This window comes from Tympanuchus pallidicinctus, unplaced genomic scaffold (assembly GCF_026119805.1).
Source record: "Tympanuchus pallidicinctus isolate F22 unplaced genomic scaffold, pur_lepc_1.0 scaffold6, whole genome shotgun sequence".
Taxonomy (NCBI): domain Eukaryota; kingdom Metazoa; phylum Chordata; class Aves; order Galliformes; family Phasianidae; genus Tympanuchus; species Tympanuchus pallidicinctus.
The window spans coordinates 42,313,512-42,336,005 of NW_026294780.1; the positions used below are offsets into that span (position 1 = coordinate 42,313,512).

A 22,494-nucleotide genomic window follows, 5' to 3' on the forward strand; every position below is an offset into this window, starting at 1 on the left:
CTTCTGTTTCCTCTCCTTTTTGGGACACATTTCTTCTATTGCCACCCATGATATGTACTAAGCCCAGTAGACGTGATACACACTTAGAGGGCAGAGCAGAGAGAAGAACCACACACCGATGTGGGTGGACTGTTGGCTGGGACCTGGTGCATTGTCTTTCCTACTTGGTTATCCTCTTGAACTAGAGTCATAAGACTCAAGTAATCCTAAGAAAACGTGGAGGTATAACTTTGATAATTATGCTTTGTGTTTACCAATAGCTGCTTGGAAAAAAAAAAAACAAAAACAACATTGTCTTGGTTAAATATATTTGAGAGCGGATTCTCTTTTAGAGGTTCTGCATTTACTTTTTTTCTTTCTTTTCTAGTCGAGAAATTAAGACAGTTCAGCAGGTGCTGTGTTTTATGGATGCCAGCAAAGAAGTGAATTTTTCCTCTAATCAATAATTTTCAAGAAATGACTGTTTGTGTAACACTAAAAATGACAGATAAGCTTCCAGTCTCAAGAGAGAAGGGATGGGCTCTCTTAAATAAGAAAAGTGTGGGTTACGGGGAAGATGCAAAGTGGCATTGATGACCTACCTCACTACTTGTTTTTATGGTGCCTTGCACCTGGAGGTATGGACTTCTGAAAATTGGATCACACAAGATATGTTGATGAAAGCTTAGTGTTTCACGCATTCTATGTTAACATTATGTAGATGTCATAAATTGATTTTATGTAGGTGTATACATGTGATATACAGATTGCCTGGGATACTCAACATCACTATATATAGGTAAATCTCTGTATAGGTAGGTTACCAATGGTTATTTATTAGGCATCAACTTAATTGGTCATAATTTCATTCAGATTTAAAAAATAAAAACTGGCCTTAATAGGATACATAACTGTACTGCTACTGTTGACATTTAAACTAGGAATTGCATTCAGGTCCAACACCACTGAGACAACTTGAACAAAAATATCTGTAGGATGAATAAATATGAAGATACCATAATTTCAGGGAACAAACCTGTTTGGAAACAAACCTGACAGTGTTCCTGTGAATCTCTCAATTTGTCATGTCCATTAGGATAAGAAAGGGCTGATCTGACTGCTTTTGGTGACTGCAGTTCTTTGAATTGCTCTGATTTATGGTAGGCAAATTCTGATCGTAAATGCAAAGTGCTCTTTATAAATGTGAGGATCAACAACCTTTGTTAAAAATTCTATTGTGCCTTAAGCTATGGGAGAGTATTTATTCTGCTACCTCTCTGACCTTGTACTGGATTAGAATGCAGAGCTAATTTTTCTTTAAAAGTGTGTAGTGCTGTAATAATTTCTCTGTGACTTTAGTATCAGAAGAAAAATGGATCTTAAATATGAGAATATTTTTACCCTTTCTAAGAATTCCAAGAAGCTTGGAATTTCTTGATTTTCACATTCACATGGTATTTTTTTTTTTTGAGTGACTTATCCCTTATGAGAATGGAAGACGATGCAGAAGAATTACATCTACAAGTAAATACCACCTTTCTCCCCTCCATCCTGATTTCAACACACTCAGTACCTGCAAAATGAGGCAGGCTACTGTGCTTCTCTGGAACTTAACATGTTTAGTAGGCATTTTCTCAGCTACTGTAGAATAAAACGTGTTGTGAGCTTACAGATGGCAGGGTTCTAGAGGGATTGGTGCTACGTGCAGTCCTTCCAGAAAGAGACTTCTTTTGAAACTTGCAAGAAGTGTAAAACTTTAAAGAAACAACAGTAAAATACTCCCTGTAACAGACTTTCTGGGTAAGCCACTGCTTAGGACTTCATATGTGTGGGTGTTGAGCAGAAGGTGACTGCAAACACTGAGCCGCAGGCAGTAAGCTTGTGGGATCAAGGTCTAACAGCACAGGCATCTCAAAACCCATCAACAAAACATGAGACAGACAACTATCTGATAACAGAACAACATGAGGAGAGGTATTATTTTTTTCTCATGCTTTTCCTCAGCTGCTGAAAGCACACACTTGTCTCCAAAACTCAAAAGACAAATTTATGATTGAATATTGTCTGTAGCTGACACATGAAAAAGAAGCAATGAAGAAACTTTTCAGAGAGATCCCTGGATGACATGTAAGATACTATTATCAATTGTAGAAGCATTCAACAATAACTGGGTACAGTAGTGCTTCAAATGCATGCTTAGCACATTATTGTGCCTAAGTAACATCTTGATATGCAATGAATATATGGAGAACTGACTAAATAAGCAAAATGACAGCAAGCTATCCTCCCACTGAAAGGTAAAAAAATTACATGGAAATTAGCACTCCTAATTTGGAAAAGGAAGGGAAGGGAAGGGAAGGGAAGGGAAGGGAAGGGAAGGGAAGGGAAGGGAAGGGAAGGGAAGGGAAGGGAAGGGAAGGGAAGGGAAGGGAAGGGAAGGGAAGGGAAGGGAAGGGAAGGGAAGGGAAGGGAAGGGAAGGGAAGGGAAGGGAAGGGAAGGGAAGGGAAGGGAAGGGAAGGGAAGGGAAGGGAAGGGAAGGGAAGGGAAGGGAAGGGAAGGGAAAACACGTTCCCTTAAACCACATAGACACAAATTTTCCTTCTTTGGTAAACCAGTATTCAATGAGTCACATGTTTGAACTAGTGGAGAAGTGATATAAAATGGTATGCTATCTAATTCTTGAGTCAGTCATTCCATGTACAAGAGGGCTTTTCTTTGTTTTCTCTTCCCTCTGCTGTTAATGTAAAACTGAGTAAGACTAAAAATCACTCACCTCTAATCAGAACTGAATCTTCAACATACTGCTCATAAAAATGCTACACTATGGATATGTGACACTAGTTGAGAAGCTGATTTTCATGAGATAGTCTTAAAGACAAAACCAAAGAGCAGGATATCACAAAATTCCTCTGAATCTAATATTCATTCCTCAAAGTAAAATAGCACTAGTTAGCCTGTTGTAATTTTGCAGATTTCTGTGGTGAGCTGGCTTGAAGCACAAGCCCTTCCGGGTGGGCTTTTACCTCCTGGCATGCAACCACATCACAGACTGCCATTCTGCTGGATGCATAGGGTCTGAGAAATTGCATAATTTGAAAAGGAAGCTTTTAATGTTTTGGAAAGTTCAGCCAGCCTTACATGTCTCATGACATAAGTGTGCTCCCCAAAAAGGTAGTTCTGAGCTTAGAAGCTTGTACTGATGCGGGAAAAGGTTCTTCTTTTGGATTATTATCTCTTCTGGTACTTTAGTAAAGTCTAATGTTTCATGGATTAAGAAGGTAAGTGGATAAGAAGGTAACAACATCTCCAACTCAAGCAACACTTACAACCTCTTCTAATTTGCTGGAGTGGAAAAGGTTCCTTAAAACAACAGGGCATGAAGGCCAGCATTATTAAGAAACCCCCAAACCATGAACTTAGTTCAAACAATAATATAAATGATCTTTCATAAGAGATCAGAAATAGAGTTTAGGTTGTGAGCCCTGTGAAATCACTCATGAAGAAATCTGTTCTTTGTGTTCTCTTCAGAACCAACAATCTTCACTATTATGAATAGGTCTCATGCTCTCGAGGGCTAAATACATGAGTAAGAGCACAAAAGCTGTATATTGGAGAGGGCACTATAAGGAAGGTCACTTTATAGAACGCATGAAGTGTAATTTGGAGAAGGATGCTAATACCAGCTATATCAGATTATGAGGAAGCTGAAAACAGCATATGCTCTAATATTGTCTTTTATTGATTTTGCTGCCAACATCCCACTTCAACAATGTTACAGCCACACTTCAAGATTCTTAATAGAAGGGGTTGGAGAAAATCAATATACAGAGCTTGCTTCTGCTCCCATTGAAGTCAATGGGAGTCTCACTATTAACTGCAATGAGCACAGGACAGAGTTCAGCCTGTTCTGGTGCTTTGTGTTTGTTTTTCCCTTCCTTTCTTATTTAACCTCCTACAGGGCAATGCACACTGTTATTCTGTGTTTTAGAAAAGTCCCATTCAAGTAATGCAATTCCCTACCAAACTGCAAGTGTACGCATTCAGAAATGATGCCCTGCTTTATGAAACCTAATGAAAAATTATAGCCTGTATCCTGAAAAGGGAAAGTTATAATAAAAGACATAGGATTTGAAATAAATTCTGATAACAAAATCATTTCTTTCTTTAAAATATTTTCATTCAGATATCAAGCAAATAAATAAACACAGTTCAGCTTTCATTGACTCATGAAATTACTTTCAATGCATGTTGTTTGCTGTATTACAGAGGGGATACACCCAAACTTCTTTGCACTACTATTTTAATGCTATTTACACAAAATGAAATATGCTAAAATTATCTCAAAAAATTATAGACATCATCTTCGTTCCAACAACATGCTGTTAATTTTGTTCTAGCATGAATGCAAAACATATTTTAACATGCTGTCAAAATGAGATACTAAGAATGTCAATAAAATGACACTAAAATAAATGTAAATTTAGATTGCTGTCACAAGTGGCTGCTTGGGTTTGTGAAGATGTTAGGTTGCTATAGCATTTTCCATAGCAACTTTGCATCTTATTACATAAATAATCCCTCAGTGTCCTTAAAGCTTGCTAAAAACAGGATTAAATCTATTCTCATATGTAACGATCCTGCATAAAACCTTATCAGTACAAAATACCCAGAAAACATAAGAAAATGTAATCTAGATAATAGTATTTCTGGCAGTTGAAAAGCATCAAAGCACAACAGACTTGTTTTGTAGTTAACGGGACATCCTCCTAAAACCCTTATCAGGGGAGTGTCTTTCAAGTGTCTATTTCCTCCAAAAATTGAATGTTAGGTTGGTAACCCCTTCAATGCTGGGTTCCCAAAGCCAATGGGTTGACCCAGTTCCTGGGAGAGGAAGAGGCTGCCTGCCCTGTTCCCTGGGGCAGACAGGCTTGGCAACTCTCTGCAACTCCCTGAAAGGAGATTGTGGTGAGGTGAGGTTGGACTCTTCTCCCTTTTAGGGAGGGGGACAAGAGATAATGGCCTCAAGTTGCACCAGGGGAGGTTCAGGTTGGATATTAGGAAAAAGCTATTATCCAAAAGAGTGGCCAGGCACTGGAAGAGGCTGCCCAGGGAAGTGGTGGCATCTCCATCCCTGGAGATATTCAAGAACAGTGTAGATGTGGCATGGAGGGCATGGTTAGTGGGCATGGTGGGGATAGGGAGATGGTTGGACTATATGATCTTAGTGCTTTTTTTCCAGCCTTAATGGTTCTGTGTTTCTGTCTCCAGACTTGACTCACAACATTTCTGCTAAATTCAGCTGCACAAGTAGAATTAACAAATGTAGTTATGCTACAAGTAGCATAACCAAATGGACTTAAAAGTGGAGGCACAAAATTAAGCCCCTAAGTACATGCTTCCTGAATTTCAGCCAATTTTTGTAAAAGAGATGGGAAAATCAGAATGCATTTTAAAGTACAATACTGGAGTCTGCCTCATGATGACAGCTTTGAACTGGCATGCTGGGAAAGGCACTAGAGCAGACTGTCCTTGCATTAAGGGAGTAATCATTTTGTGCTGCTTTCTAGTGTTCATCTCTGATGGTCCCAGGGAGTAAAGCTGATTGTTTCTGTGGTCTCCAGAGCATTGCCATTCACAGGGAAGTTATGCCAATCACAGAGCCCAAAAAGGGTTATTCAGCTGTTTTCTCTGGCCAGAGAGGGGGATTGCATCAGCACGGTCACAATTTGTTTTTTCAGACCTAAATTATTTTCTTTTTGAGACAACTTATAAAACCTAGTTAGCAGATTTTGCTTACAGGTTTTATTTTCCTCGTGTAAGTCTTTGTATGCTTATTGCCATAGGGCTGATTATGGCATCAGCTGCTAATAGCTTTGAAAGAGTTTTGATTTATCTGAAGAATAAACCAATGCCAGCCCATTAATTTTTAAAGTAAATAAATCTTGCTATTTTACATTATCTTTATCAATAAATGTTTAAAAGGAAGACAAGGAAATTATGGGCTTGCTAAATATCAGGATTGCTTTGAGAAAATCTGTGTTAAAAAGCTATTAAATGGAGAAGTAATGACAGAAAAAAATGTCAGACTTTTGTTTAGAACAATAACTCCCATGAAAACAGGCCAAAAAAAAAAAAAGCTCCCCATCCCTCCAAAACCACATAAAGGGCTAGGTTTACAAGAAAGGAAAGGGTGAACAACCTGACTGTGGAATCAGTAGGAAGACAAAGACCTGACATGAAATTCATCATGACACCAGGTCAGGCAGAGGGAAAGGAAGAGCAAAGCTCAGCTCCACACAGCTGGGGCTCAGTAATTTCTATTCCAAGTTGTAAAAAGATTGTAGTGAGCTTTCCTACTAGCTTAATCCTGCTATAAAGCACAGTTTCCATCACATGTGTGCATCTCTGCATTCAAACAAGACTTAAAGAAAGCAAAAGAAGATTAAATTGCAGGGGAAAAAGAAAAAAGAAAAAAAAAAGGATGAATAAGCACCAAGCAGATCACTTTGGTGTTGTTTCAGGCTTTCCTTGAAAACTTGCCAGGCTTGCAACTTCCAGGATAGACTTCAGGACAATACCATAAAGCCTGTCTTATGCTGCATGCACAAGGTGCAATTGTCACATCTTGACTTTCACAAGGACTTAGGCTCTCTTGCCAGATGGACTGCCCACCATCTGCACTGTCTCCTATGGCAACTAGCTCCACTGATGTTGCAAAGAGCAAGGATCGGCTCAGAGGAGCACTTAAAGATACAGGCTACTGTCCAAGATGTCAAGAGCTGTCGTGTCTAAACTTGGCACCTGCCTAGGTATGTTTCACTATCCTGACAAGGAAGTCTCAGCTGGCCTGAATTGGAAGGCAGTGCTTATCTTGTGTATCCAAACTGGGCATATGCTGATTAATCTACAATTTATTATTTGCATGCGATCACCAGGGGAAGTACATTATTAAGATCATAGAAACATAGACTCACAGAATGGCTAAAGTTGGAGAAGACCTTGAAGATCATTTCGTTCCAACTGCCTGCTGTGGGCTGAGTTGCCACCTGCCAGATTAGGCTGCTCAAGGCCCCATCCAACCTGGCCTTGAATGGTTCCAGGGATGGGGCATCCACAGCTTCTCTGGGCAGCTTGTGCCAGAGCCTCACCGTCCTCTGAGTAAAAAATTTCCTCCACCATATAACCTAAATCTCTTCTATTTTAGTTTAAAACCATTCCCCCTTGTCCTATCACTATCAAACCATGTACAGAGCCAGTCCCCCTCCTGTTTATTAGCTGCCTTCAAGTACTGAAATAAAGAAATGAGGCCTCTTCTCCAAGCTGAAGAAGACCAACTCCCTCAGCCTTTCTTCATAGGAGAGGTGCTCCAGCCCTCTGATCATCTCTGTGGTCCTCCTCTGGACTTGTCCCAACAGCTTCACATCTTTCTTGAGCTGGAGATGCCAGGCCTGGATACAAAAATGGACCTCATGATGGCAGAACAGAGAGGGAGAATCCCCTCCCTTTCCCTGCTGGCCACCCTGCTTTGGATGCAGCCTAGGATACTGCTGGCTTTTTGGGCCACTTCTGGCTCAGAATCATCAGGTAATACAATGGAATGAAATGTTCCAGGGCCCTAAAGGGTGGGCTGTTCCAAATATTTGGCTGGAGACAGCCCTATTCTGAGGTGTTTATCATCCATGCAGACAAGACAGCCAGTGGGGGAATTAAAGGAAGTATCCTTGCTTCCACTTGATACTGAGATACTATGCATACATTGATTTGTCCTGGTGTGAATTCTGTAGCAGAACTGGGACTTGGCCAATGGCTCTGGGATCTCTGTTCCATCTTTCCTGTGTTCCTTTGCAAGCACCTCGTGTTCCTTCCTTTCCCCTGGTGCTGGCTGCCATCTCTCACTGCAGCTGGAGTTGTTCGAATTAATAGTGCATCACAGAGAACTGCAAAAGCAAGAGATTAACCCATCTCCCCTTAAAAATAAAATTACAGGTGACTTCTAGGTATAAACCAAACTTCAGCTCTTTCCTACAACATGCAGCTTCACTTCACTAATTCTTAAAATTACTTTGGAAGCTTTTACATGTGGATCCTTACTCCCAGTGCCAGCAGGTGGGAGATGAAGCATCCATAAATCCTGATCATTCTAAAGATTTTCCTACATCCTCTAGACTTCAGCACAGAATCTCATTTTTTCCACAGATATAACGCTTCAGTAGCTGCACCTTGACTTTCAAATGTATTAACTGAGTTGCCAATCATCATTTCTTTTTTTCTTAGCAATCTCCCAACTTTAGCAATCCTCTTGTCCCTTTAAACTATAGAATCCACAACGCAGAAAAATCACTGTTCAAGGACTGAATTTTGAAAATACACAACCAGCATTGTTCTGAAGGAATAGCTGTGCCCACAGAACAGATTCACTTACTTTCAGGTCAGCCTTTTGCCATCTTTTCTCATAAAGGAAATAATCTTTGGTCTGTAAATCAAGAGGGAGGGATTCCTGTGATTAGGCATGTATGCTGGCTCAGCTAACTTATTGTTTTCCCTAGTCTCTGGAGTGTTTAGGAGGGTCTGGCATCTGTTTGAGATGCTATCCAACCGAACAAGCAGGTAGTGATGCCTTCACTTTGACTGAAGGTTTAACTTGTACATGCTAGAGTAGAGTACCAACTAGCCCAAAGGAGAATGACCTGTAAAACACCAGGAAGAGCAGAAGATTTCTGTGCAGGAGGCAGCCCTGTCCTGTATACTGGAGGATGGAAGACAGGTCCAGGAGACCAAAGGTCCCAGTTCTTACTCCAGCTGTGCTGCTGAGCCAAAGATATCAGCAAATCAGGTTCACAAGTAGGAGAAGAGCAATTGGCAAATGAAGGTAGAATCATAGAAACAGAATCCTTTGAGTTGGAAGGGACCTCCAGGGGTCATCTAGTCCTACTCCCCTGAAATGAACAGGGACATCTACAGCTACATTAGGTTGCTGAGAGCCCCATCCAGCCTGGTCTTGAGTGTTTTTAATGGCAGGACATTCACCACATCTCTGGACAGCCTGTTCCAGTAGAGGATTCAAGTCTAGAATGGAGTGATGAACCTTGCAACAAGTCCCTCTTCATCTATTCCCTATTGCCACAAGCAAGTAGCAAGCCTGAATTTTCCCAAACAAACAACATGCAGATTTCTAACAGACAACACAAATTGCTCTACTGCAAGACTTAATACCTTCCACAACTTGAAAAAAAAGGACACAAACCACTTTTACTAACAGCTTTTTCATCATTTGTCTCAAATACCTGGAATTTGCAGTGAGGAGATGTCACAGGAAATGCTCAGCACCACAGTATCTAAAAATGCCTGTAGATGTGGTGTTATTTCTGAATGAAAAAGGCTTGAGTAACAGAAAAAATTACACTGGTGAAACTATAGACTTCAGTAAGACAGAATGAGGTCCTAGGAACCAATCTGATTTGTTGAATTAATTTGAAATTATACCTTCACAGACCCGTGATTTATCTAGGTGAATTAATGAAAAAAAAAGATCTGACACCACTGTGGGAGTCAGGGGGAATGTCTGTCACCTGCTGTGGATTTCGGAATGGTAACCTCCCAGAGATGTTCTTTCTACTTTCAAGTAGATGATGAAATGCATTGGCCAGGATGAAAAGTAAACTCCACAGGAAAATCCTTTGGATGGCAGAACAGGCAGTCCAAAAGTCTGGAATTATCCATATCAATTCATCATGTCTGGTTGCTTCAGATATTTTTGGATTTAGACTTTTAAGCATTTATGTTACATTCTGTCCTTGAATTGAAGAGAGATGATATACTCCTTGTGTTACTCAATCTCTGCCCTCCCCATGGTTAACTGTTTAGGCAAACATTATAGGAGAAGGGGTTAAAAATAAGGAAAGTGACAGTGTTTTCTCATCGTGCAGGATTGTTTCTTTGTCATGAACGTCTCCTAATAGAAGACATTCTTTGTAAAACAGAGGTGACTATGAATAGAAATAGCCATCCAGTGATAAAAAGAAGTGATTCTGGAAGAAAAGAAAGCTAACACCAATAATAATTTTAAAAATACTGTACATAAAAATGAAAAATAAATGCCCTTCTCTCACTTTCTTTTCATTTGTCCATAGTTTATATACAAAAACTTCAAGTTCCTCATATTGTCAGTGGCAAATGAATCAAACCTACATGCTTGACTTGAAAGTGGAATGTTAGAAGAAAGCTATAAAACATAATTTTAGAACTGGAGTACTGCATGTATACAGCAGGCTGGATCATCTCCACTAAGATCAAGAGGATGATTAATGGTAGAATGGACAATGATGGACAAGTACTCAAGTGGATTCACTGCCAAATTTTGATTTAGTTTGCATCACTCATCACTGAGTGGTGTCAAGTGCCACGTTATAACAATACAAATAAATGGAAGTAGTTTGGTACACAGTAGAAATCTCAGATATCAAGACGTTTGACAGAAATGTCCCTTTTTATAGAAGAAAAACAAACATGCTTTCTCATTTGTGATGTCATTAATCAGAGGCAAAAAGAATGACCTGCATACTCAGCCCTAGGCATGCATATGTTAAACCAAGCTGAACTGATAAGTATGACAATTCAAAACATCATTACTCCTTTTCTGGAGCACAAGCTGTTTGTATTCCTGACTCTATCTTTCTGTTGTTAATTCTAGTGACTTCTCTCCACAGGATTGGACATAGTCAAGGTAAAATGATAAGGCATTCAAAATAATCTCTGATTGCTAGCAGTGCCCTGCCTGCAGATACCCACTGTCACAGCTTCACACTAATGGTCTCTAGAAATTCCAAATCCACATAGTAAAACAAGCAAAAACTAAGGCTGCCTATTAGAGGTTTTATTGATGCATTTTTTCTTTCAGAAAAAAAACATTAGTTCTCCCTTCAAGAGAAATACTTCAGTAAAATTTCATTCACTAGAATGATGGTCCTTTCTTCAGTCTTTAATTCTGGAGTCATTTGAACTCACCACACAGTATTTTGAGGAGTCAGTTTGTCTATGAACACTTCAACTCATTGAAGGGATGATATTCTTTCCTTTCTGAATATGGTGCCTACATATAGTAGTATAGACCTTCTACACATAGAAGTATAGACCAAACTTGTCCTCTTCAGACTCAAGGTTTCTTTCTTTACTACTTTCTCCTTCTTCACCTTCTGTAAAACTCACTGCTAGCTAGCAGTTCACAGTTTTGCTTTGGCTTCAGCTTCTGTAAATTTTCTTTCTGAAGATAAGTTTCCTGCTAGCTACTCCCAACTTTATCAGCCAATGTTAAGAAAACAAGCAAAGGTTCCATCCAGATCATGTTACCAGTAATTTAGTGAGCCAAGTCTGAGTGTACACACTGGATAGCTTGGGTATACTCCTAAGAGGCTGAAAAGTTGCTCTGCTTTCCAAATATTACAAGCACCATGGTTCTTTCTTTCATGATAGCCATCTAATACATATCAGATTAATGCAGTACACAATACTGTATTGCAAAATATGTACTGTTTAAATTCAATTTCACAAAGCACAGTTAAAATTGTATAGTGTATTTGTTAGAGAGGCTGTGTACTTACTGCTAGGAATGGTAAGGCTTGGAGAATGCTGACAGTAATAGAACTTCAGTGGTTCCATAGTAAGTTAGTTTTGGCAACCATGGAATAAAACTGTATTATGCAGGATTGCAAACAGTGTGCTAAAGACACATGATACTTTCAGCCATGGGCAGAATTAGAGAGTTTTCATCACTGTATCTCATAGCAGGCAAGAGAAACCTCATAGAGACAGCTTGTACCGTTCAGACAACTAGATTATGAGGATTTAAAATAAGATAATGTTTTATACAATCAGCTATTAATTTGTCACTTCTCATATGTAAGTTTTTGTTTGCTTTTAAAACAACAGCTGTATGTACTTGGAGACATTATAGTGGGATTTAGGCTTTACCTGAATCATCTACTCTCAGCTTTTTACTGGGATTGTCACCACTGTCATCATCAGACATTTCCATCTCCTCTTCCCGGCGGATTCCCATGAGCTGTTCGCTGTGAGCATTTCGGAGCTCCTAAAATCCAAAATGATCTTTTGTCAGTATTAACTTCCATAAGGTCACCACTGTATCAGTAGTATCTGTTTTTAAAACTGCTCTGATTTTTAATTATACATACTTTGTTATTGTAATGTTACCTAGTTGCCTGTGAATATTTATAAGAACAGTATCATGAAGAATTCTTCACAAGGAATAATAGAACTTATAAAAGGTAACACTTGGGTAAAACGAGAGAGAAAGTGAGTATTCATGTCAGGTGCTCTTTATTTAGTTCAACAAAACACAGAGGAATGTTTTAGCAGCAGAGATAGTGCTTAAAACTGGTATGAATTAGTCTGATTGATAGAGAAATTGTCAGCCTTCTTAAGGTATAAAGAATTCTAATTCTTGCTTTTCACTATCACTTGGGGAAGGATTCTTCTGGTCAAATGTAGGTTTCTCCACTAAAACTTGTTCCTACACACATCCTTCACAGAAATGTAAAAAGCCCAAGCACTTTGGGCAATTCACATCCATCACGTAACTATCAAAAATCAGATTAACTGCGCTCTAAACCTGCCTAGTTCTCCCCACTGGCCGCATGGGCAACTGGGAGCAGTCAGTGGTGATGGAGCATCCTATATTTTAGGTTTTTAATGCTGACTAAAGCAGTCTCTCCTTCATCCCCCAATGCCCAGATTGCCTTGGGTTTGAAAGACCCAGCCTGACAGCGCTGTCCTGAAAGTTTCTGCATCATGATGGGAGACAACTACTTTGGTATCTAGATGACTGCCACAAGGGCAGGCAGCAGGAAGCCAGTGTGTGTCTCCTTGGGGAAAGGATCATCAGACGTGAGGGCTTTGTGGGAGTCTAGACAGTCTTTGTTCCCAGCAGAAAGGCTGGCATTGGTGCATTGGCTGGCTTTTTAAAGGCAGCGCTGAGAAGATTGAGAGAACTCTATTTTGTCCTAATAATCCTGTCAGGTGTAACACGGGGATGATGCACCGTGATTAGTGTAGGCCTTTTCAGCCTGCAGACAGCTAATTTTTCTGCCAACAAAGAGCCTAATTCCCAAAGAGGTGGTTTGAAATCTTCGAAACAAGGAAGAGGCACAAAAAAAGAAGGAAATGGAATTGAAGAGCCCAACCACAGCTCCTTGCAATTAACAATAAGCCATCAGTGAGGGACTGTGTGAAAAAGAAAAGGCGTTTCCCTTGAGCTGTGCCCACGGTTCATCAGGAGACCTCAAATACTCTGATAAATGTATACATGCCCGTTAATAGCAGCAAAGGCAAGGAGACTAATTAGTGGGCGTTCTACATCAGAGTGATTTCAGATTTGAAAAAAAAAAACAACTCAGCAGACTAAAATGGTCAATCAGTATCTCACCCGATAGATGACACGTCTGGAAGAAATTAGCAAGATTATTTTTTCATTAGAAAATGCCACCTGCACTTTTTTGGGGGGGATGGGGGAATACTGGCTACATACATGAGAAGACAAAAGGTTCCCTCCCCTTTGTTCCCTCCTGAAGAGGAAACAACTGGCCTTGGTGCCTCAATTTCTACACTGTTTGTAAAGCCAATAATTTTCCATGGAGAATACTAAAGTGCATAACTGTTCGCTTTGTGCTTGGCTTTCTAGTAAAGCTTTCCTAAAGTCTGAAAAAAAGGGAAGGTGACCAAGTAATTAGCAAATCATCAGATAATCAAAGCTAAATCAAAGCTGTAATTTGGTACATTTCCATCATATTTCACATCTGAGAAAAAAGGCATTTCTAAAACATATTGATTTACTGAGAGACTTTGCATGTTTTTGAATTGCTTTTATTATCCTATTCTCCTTTTTAGAAAAACAAAAGGCAATAATACTTGAAAAAGCAAGTAGTAAGTCAGCATTTCTAGAAAGATCAACTCTTAAACATTTCCTTCGATTAAACATTTGTTTATTTGTCAATTTGCTTTATTTTGCAGTCAGCAAATCAATGATACACCATATCCCTTTATAGAAAGTAAGTTTAAGAAGGGATAGTCTTAACATAATTGAAATAAACTAACAAATCATAATTTTCATACCTTTCAGAAAGATAAGACAAATATCAGCTCCCAACTTCCCAGCTTCCAATTAAACCAAGGCTTTAACCACTACTTTTATGAAATATTGTGAACAAAATGCAAAATACAGTTTGTACCAATAAATTATGCTAACATTTTATTTTAAGTGTCCCATTATTGTGAAGTCATTTGGTATTCACCATAATAGCGCCGATAATAAAGAATTCATTTGGTATTCATGTGGATGTTACATTTAGTGCCATTGGTATTCAACTGTAATTTAGCATTAGTTAATGGGCACTTAAAATGTTATCCAAATGATTTATATCACAGCACTTAGTGTTTCTCAAACTAAGTGTACAACACTCATTTTCCAAGTGTACTACAAAATAATTAAATAAGTGCGCCTTACCTTCTAAAGTTTTTATTCTGAGACAGAGAAAAATCATTTAGAGGACTGTGATACTAATAATCGACATACTGTATTATGTGAAGGTAAGCCAACTGCATGTGAATTGCTCATATTAAAAAAAAATAAAATAAAAAAAATAAAAAAAAGAAGAAAGAAAGAAAGAAAACAAAGACAGCGGTACTTACTTTTTAAAATACAGGTTCATAGCGTATATACTGAATTAAAAAACAAAGCTGGATGACCAAAACATAGGATGAGGTCTGTTGCTTCCCTTGCAGCCACTTGTAGCAACGAGAGTTTGAGTCCCAATTCCTCTGCTCATGCTTATGACAGTCACACATGCATGTTCCCACATTGCTAACTGTGTGGCATCATGATTGCATTTACACTCTTTTCTTTGCAAGCAATATATTTAGAATCAATACAAATGATTTATCTATTTTAGTAAAGAAAAATATAAAACAAATGGGAAGGAGTATGTCGTAATTCTGGACTGAATATGATCAAGATTTTATTTAAGAAATTCTCTTACATTATTTTCTGGCAAAGTTATCTTAGGATGACCATGTGATGGTACAACCAGAAAAAAATCTGTGCTACAGAATCCTCTTTTAGAAACCAGATCACGATGACTCCTAAAAAGATGTTTTTCTTTAATAATTCTTAATTCTCTTCTTAGTTGAAAATAGCGTTACTAATTTCACTACTTCAGTTCATTATTTTAGATAGTAAACATATTCCTCCAACAATCTCCCAAATCTTGCATGAAAAATAAAAACACACTGCTCTCTGTCTTAGCATTATTTAATGACTGTTATCCTTATGAGAGCAATGGGAACAATTCATACTGTAGATGAGATTGTAAAATGGCCAGTTGATTAACAGCTAAAATGGCAGCTGTAAATATTGCTGAATACACTATGTCCAGCTACAATCACACTCGTTCTGTGTCAATCCAGCTGTGAGATGATGGATAGAAAGTAATAATAAAATCACCAACCTCAGAATGCTTTCGCCAAATGTCTATGTTCTTTCGCTGGGCTTTCGAGAAATGGTCCCAAGCTTTTTGTCTGGTAGAAGCGTTGAAAACGGCGACAATCTGCTCAACTTTGGTGAACAAGGAAGTCAAACAAGACAAGCAATTTATGTTGTGATCACTATAGAGAAGCAAAGCAAAGACACTAGGAGTCTATGGATGATGTCATTACTGAAACAACATCATCAATATCCATCCAATGACGTGTCTTTTGTACTTACATTTTATCAATGTTGGAGATGTCTCCCTTCAAGTCTGTCTCCACAACTTTAGTCTACACAACTTATAACCACGTACCAAAGAACATGCATGCAGCTGCTTCCCAGTGATATCTGCAATTATTTTCTGTGCAGTCATGTGCCTTTATGTGTGCGGCTATAGGCATGTGACTACAGACATGAAACTCAGGGCTTAAACCTGACATGTAATCCCCAGCTGCCTGTAGATGAGTAGGACGTGCAAATGAAAGCATGAAAAACAAGCAGGATCTGCTCTTAAGTGTGGGACAGTGGGAATTTGCCAGCAGGTAGGAAGGGCTAAATCATATTTAAATGCTACATGTGTAACAGCAGCTGCTACTTCTCTTTTATTTAATATATAGAAGCTCACCTGTGCTAGCTCATTTCCTCTCACGTCCATGGTGTACTCTTTTTATATATATGAATCATTACAATTTTCTGCTTTCAAGGAAGATATGTGAAATGGGCTTCCCTCATTCAACTCTAATGAATTCATTCTGAAGCCAAACATCATTTTATAGGGCAGTTGTCAATGATGATGAAGATACTTAAGTTTTTAACTGCTTCTTCATCCAAAACAAGAACCTCTTCTCCCAGCTCTTGTATTTCTGTTCACATCAGTTACAAGCAATGTTGTCCTTCCAAAACAGTGACCTTCCTCAAAATGATTTGGCTGAGATGTAAGTTGCCTTGATGTTGGCACAGTTTACTACAAGACCTCTGGATTCTTGGGCTGAAATATTTTTCACTCTTGTAATGCTTTGCTTGCAATGCCTCCTTCTCCCCTCCTTCATTGAAGGAGAAAGTAGCAGAGTGCTGTAATGACTTCTGATATGGTCTCTCACCGAGTTGACTGCTGCCTTCTCTCCTTCACTCCTCAAATCACAGATGTGAAAGATCCTGCTATATATAACAATCTATTATTCCTATAATGGTAATGGTGAGCTTACTTTGTAAGTCAGTGATAGATCTTTCACTTCTACTTCTGTAAATTAATCACATTCATTTATTTTATTCTTTTTTACCTCTATGCAGGTTGCTTCCAGATTCAGGAGATGGTAGCAAAGTGAAAGCTGGTATCATTTCTCACTTATTGAGTGATAGGATACAAGGAAATTGCCTTAAATTGCACCAGGAGATTTTTAGACTGGCTATTAGGAAGAACTTTATGGTTAGGGTGGTTAGGCATTTGAACAGGTTTCCCAGGGAAGAGGTAGAGTCCTCAGCCCTGGTGGTATTTAAGAAATGTGTGGATGTGGTACTAAAGGACATGTTTTAGTGGTGGCCTTGGTACTGTTAGAAGACAGTCAGATGTGATAATAGTAAAGGTTTTTTCCAACCTAAATGATTCTAAAATGCCATACAACGGAAGATTTTATTTGCAATCTTCTGGGTTACTTAATTAACTTCTAAAGACACAGAAGTACGTCTTCTATTAAAATGAAATTTTATATGTTTATACTAGCAAAATTGCTTCAAAACTGCTGTGATGATCTGATCCATTTGTGATCCCTATGAGTTTCAGTTGGAGATATGATAATTTCAGCATATTAGAATTTGCTTGGAGTGGAGGTGGATGCATCAACAAAGTAAGGCAGTGTACATTTTTCAATTAATTTCAAAAGAATGAAAATGCTGAAGCACTTTATTATTACATGTGTAGAAACTGAGGCTAGAATTTAATTACTATCACTGTGTTGATGACCCAGGTGCTCAGAAAATCTTGCTTAATTAAAAATCTGTTTTTAGTTTGCAAGTGGAAATTCAAGTAGAAAAGATTGACAAAGATATATGGAAGATCTGGTTTCCCATTTTACACTACTGGATATTAATATGATCATATGAAGTTTGAAAAACATTTGAACTTTGAAGTGTTTAATTTGCATTCTGTGAACAGGTGCTAAAATTTAACAAAAGTCATTATATGATCGTTTTAGAAACTATCCTCAATGGAACACCAGACAGGAGGTGTCAAAGAGTTTTTTGTGCATAGCTACAACAGACAAAACGGAGAACAACAAAAAGATCTCCTTCACTTGCTTAACTCTCAAATATTTGAAAGAAAGAAAAAGGTTGGATACTATGAGTACTAGATGTTAAAAACCAAGGAATATAGAGAAATATCACCCAGTGGGCTACAAATGATGATAAGGGAAACAGAAGGGAGAATAATGAATGCCCTTCATAACTCATGTGATGATTAACAACATCTACGATTTAGAAATTTCTTTGTACATGCTGTTAGGTAAAGTTACCCTTCTGTTCTTCTCATACTCCAGTGCTTATTGTGCTCAATTCGCTTCACTTTTGAAAGGATGGGTGTGAAAGTAAAGTCAGATTCTGAGATCAGCCAAGAATCCTGAGGGTCATGGAAGCATTGACTCTGAGACTTAGAGAAAATGATGTTTGGGGCCTTATGGAAATAAATAATCATATACATCAAACACCAGTGTCTCACTTTTATGTATTCCAAGAAATTATCAGCATATATACAGCTATTATACATAGCATGTTAGGCTATGGAGTATTACAACCAATGGTTAGGTAACATCAAAAATAAAAGGTCTCCAAGCATTACATCAGAGCTAAAGAGCAGCCAAGACCATGGTTAGGACATAGTTCAACAGTACAGGAAAGTGTCTTCATGTCTTCCTGTACTACACCAAAATCTTGAACTGCTGTTTCATGAAATACCAGTCTGGTATACACCCTTCTGCCCTGACCATTCTGCCTGATCACATTTACTTGTAGGTTAATTGATGCTGCATCAAGATTCATTTACTCTCTCATAGACAACCTGCAAGCTTAAAACAGGAATAAGTCTTGCACTCTGGTAACTTATAGACAAGACATGATGTACCCATCCCTAATTGAGATCAATTGTGATGAATAATTAGTTTAGTAGCACACACTTATGAGGGGAAACCAGGAGTCAGTTGAGAAGCTCTCCAGGCAACATATTCCTCCTTCCATAAGATTTGGCCAAAGAGAAGTCCCACAATTTGGGCTGCCATCTGGAGAATCTGAGTGAAGCAGTTCTTCCCAGCCCAGCTGCTGGCCATGATTTTCAGATCATCTCTTGACCTCCGGAAGGAAATTTTCAAAATGAAGTAACAGGTCATGCCTGTATCTCTATGGCACCTTGAGCTCTAGGATGCACATTACTATCAACTGTGACTAGTAAGTAGAATTATTAATTAGCATGAAATATTCATTGTCAAACATCTGTTGTTAAGTTCCATGCTGTATCAAATTTTCATTGACCATATGCAAAGCTATTTCCTTACTAAATTAGGTTTTATAAAAAAACACTTTGTTCTGGAAGGGTTCAAGCTATGTCATTGTTTTTTCTATTAACATAACCTAGAATGTGTAGATAATTGCATCTTTCCTAATGAATTATTCTGTGCCTGGTAATAATTTATGTTGCATGTTGCAGACAAAAGATTTTAGGTAATTTTCTGATTTATAAACAGTTGATAAGACTCAAACATCTAAGATTAAAGTGATGTGGAACTGTCACTGTCTAATGACTGCAGCATAACTACAATACATTTTATTAGAGGTGCAGGCTTTAGTAAACATAGTACATGAAAATTTAGATCTCTGTTTTTGTTACCATAAAAGATGTCACAGGAACAGGGTATTTTATCAAGTGTAAATGTAAAAACAACCTGAAAAAACTGGGAACAACAACAAGAATACCTTAAATTATGCCAGTAGGAGTTGCAAAAAAGATAGGATTGCTGTCTCTTCATGGCAAGAGAAAATCTGATAGTTTGTGCTTGAAAACGACACTACCAGAGGAAAATAGAAAGAAATGAGAACCAACGTACTGCCTTATCTGTAGATCAAGGTAGAGAGAAAACTTTTACCCATTCTTACATTTATCAAGCAGACTATTTTAAATATGATTGAGTGAAGGCTGAAATTCTTCCTTGTGTTCACGAGACAAGAGGGATCCAATTTTCCCCTTGCTGATCATGTTATCTGCTGCCACGTATGCATATTATTTTTAATTTATTGTATTCAATAATAAAGAACATCAACAACTGAATGTTTTATGACATCCCACAATAAAAAAGTGACAAAATAGAAACTGAAAAACGATGTGTTAAAATAAAAACAAGAGATCTTCACTGGAAGATAAAATAATCAGATTTAGTGCAGAATTTCACTTCAAATTCCACCAATTAGGGATACAGGATGAAAACGACCTTGCACTAAACTGCTGTAAGTGCAAGAATAGAACATATGGCAATTCAGCTCAGAAAAATTCTGTAAGAGCACGACAGCTGACACACAGAATGAAAGAAAAATTCCACCCATAAGATTACAGTGTAAAGGAAACTGTAGTAGTTTCCTTTACACTGTTATACAGATTTGCAGCATAAGGAGAATACAGAGATGGCGTGGTTTGGGTCAGAAGCCTTGTTGCTGAATTCTGAGTAAGTTGGAGCCTGCCAATCAACTTGGCTACAAGCCCAGTAAACCAAAGAATTGCAGTAGTCAAGGCTAGATGCTGTAAGTGAATGAATTAGAGTCTCCAGGTCAGTTTTGGATAGAAAAAAAGCTTATTTCTGGCAACAGTCCTGAAAGGCATTTGGTGAATACTGAACAGACCTTAGTACTAAATCCAAAGATACAGTGCATGTAGGAAAACGATATGTGACATCAACAGAGAAACTGTAATTAGATTGAACTGCAATGAAAGAAAAACGTTTTTTTTTAATTCATCTGAACCAAATCCTCTGCATCTTGGTTGTGATACTGTTTACTTTTGAAAAATAACTTATTTTTCACATATCTAAACTAAAAACTTGCAGGCCCTCCCTGCTACCCAATTCACATACAAAAAAAGTGAGAAACTGATGTGACTGCCTCAGACTAGCAAGGGAAGGAATAGCCAAAGTTGGAAATATCACCCTGGAGAAGACTGCGGTGCAAGGAACGGGGTGTAGTATTAAATATATCAATGGTCATCAGCTCCATGTATATGCAAATGCCATTACTGATTTTTATAACAAACACATAGACTTTGACAGCTATGCAGAAAGACTCATCTACTACAATTAAATGAAAACCCTCTTTTTTTGTGTTTTTTTTTTTTTTTTTTTTTTTTTTTAAACAAAACAAAAAATCAAGCAAAAAAGCTTCATGGACATCAGAAAGAAGGTGAACTGCAACTGCAATACATTAAAAAAGTCAGCCTATTGTTTGGTTTTCTTGCTGTCTGGGTGGCTGGAGGTTCCTTAAGATATAACCTATTTCCATTCTTTCATCTAACTCATACTGAGACCTGCAATATGCTGTTGGGGATTATAAAGAGATTGAGTAGGCAGCAGTGGTCTATACCAGACTGATGCAGAAATCACAGAATCACAGAATAATAGGGCTTGGTAAGGATCTCTGGTGATCACTGAATCCAATCCCTCTGCTAAAGCAAGGTTCCCTATAATAGTTTGCATGAGAAAATGCCCAACTGGGTTTTGATTATCTCCATAGAAAATGACTCCACAATCTCTAGGCAGCCTGTTTCAATGGTCCAAAGTAGTTATTCCTCATGTTCAAACGGAACTTCCTATGTTCCACTTTTGTGCACATTGCTCCTTGGTTTGTCACTTGGCACTGCTGAAAAGAACCCAGCCCCATCCACTTGGCTCCTGCCCTTTAGATATTTATAATCATTGGTAAGATTCTCCCTCTTTTCTCCAGGCTGAACAGTCCCAGGTCTCTTAGCCTTTCATAATGGATATGTTCCAGTCTTCTAGCCATCTTTGTGGCCTCCTGCTGGACTCTTCCTAGGAGACCCCTTTCTTTCTTGACCTGAAGAGTCCAGGACTAGAGACAGTACTCCAGATGTGGCCTCACCAGGGCAAAGTAGAGGAGGAGGATCACCTCCCTCAAACTGCTGGCCACACTCATTTAATACACCTCAGGATACCACTGGCCTTCTTGTCCACAAGGGCACAGTGCTGGCTCATGGCCAATCCTGTTTTCCACCAGGAGCTCCAGGTCCTTCTCTGCAGAGTTCCTTTCCAGCAGGTCAGCCCCAATCTTGTATTGATGCATGCAGTTATTCCTTCCTAGACATAGGACTCTACTCTTATTGAACCTCACCCTGTTTCTTTCCACCCAACTGTCTGGTCTATCCAATAAATTATTTTTCACAGTGTGATAAGCAGATTTTCCCTCTTAGATGATGGAAAATACCATAAGTGTTTGTCCCACAACATAAATGATTATCTTTTGCCCTGTAAAAATATCTAACTTCAGTGTTAGTAGTGGTTCTTTTCTTTCCTTCTTTTTTTTTTTCAGCTAAGAAACACAGTGATGAAAAGTGAAAGAAGGAATAATACGGGGATAAGAAAAACTCAGTTTTTCAGGATTTATACTGAAACCTGCACTGTTCCTTGCTTGAGGTTAAATATCAACAATTAATGGTTATAGGAAAGGGAAAATACTCCTTGAAAATAAAAATATATGCTCTGGTTAAATAGAGCCCAGTTTGCCTTGCAAGGTACTGCTAGAAATTCTGTCTACAAAATAAGCTTAGAAAATCTCTTAAGTTGTGAAATGTGGTTTAATTTACAGAAAAGAAACTGACAGCTTGATGTAATAGCAAGTGCTGGCACTGAGCCATGTGATAAATCACTTGCACTCAACAAGACCACTTCACCTCCATGTCATTTCTCAACAAACAGGAACCTGATGTTAGGCCAGC

General features: G+C 38.4%; 1 protein-coding gene across 9 annotated transcripts in view; it reads right to left on the reverse strand.

Annotated features, from left to right (window-relative positions):
- Positions 1 to 22,494, reverse strand: part of ENOX1 (ecto-NOX disulfide-thiol exchanger 1) — a 365,454-nt gene that overhangs the window by 49,119 nt on the left and 293,841 nt on the right. For all 9 annotated transcript variants that reach the window (XM_052664577.1, XM_052664568.1, XM_052664573.1 and 6 more), the window contains 2 exons: positions 15,496 to 15,602; positions 11,948 to 12,065 (listed from right to left, as the gene is read on the reverse strand). In XM_052664577.1, coding sequence (XP_052520537.1) covers positions 11,948 to 12,065; positions 15,496 to 15,602 — 225 coding nt within the window. The remainder of the gene's footprint in view (positions 1 to 11,947; positions 12,066 to 15,495; positions 15,603 to 22,494) is intronic.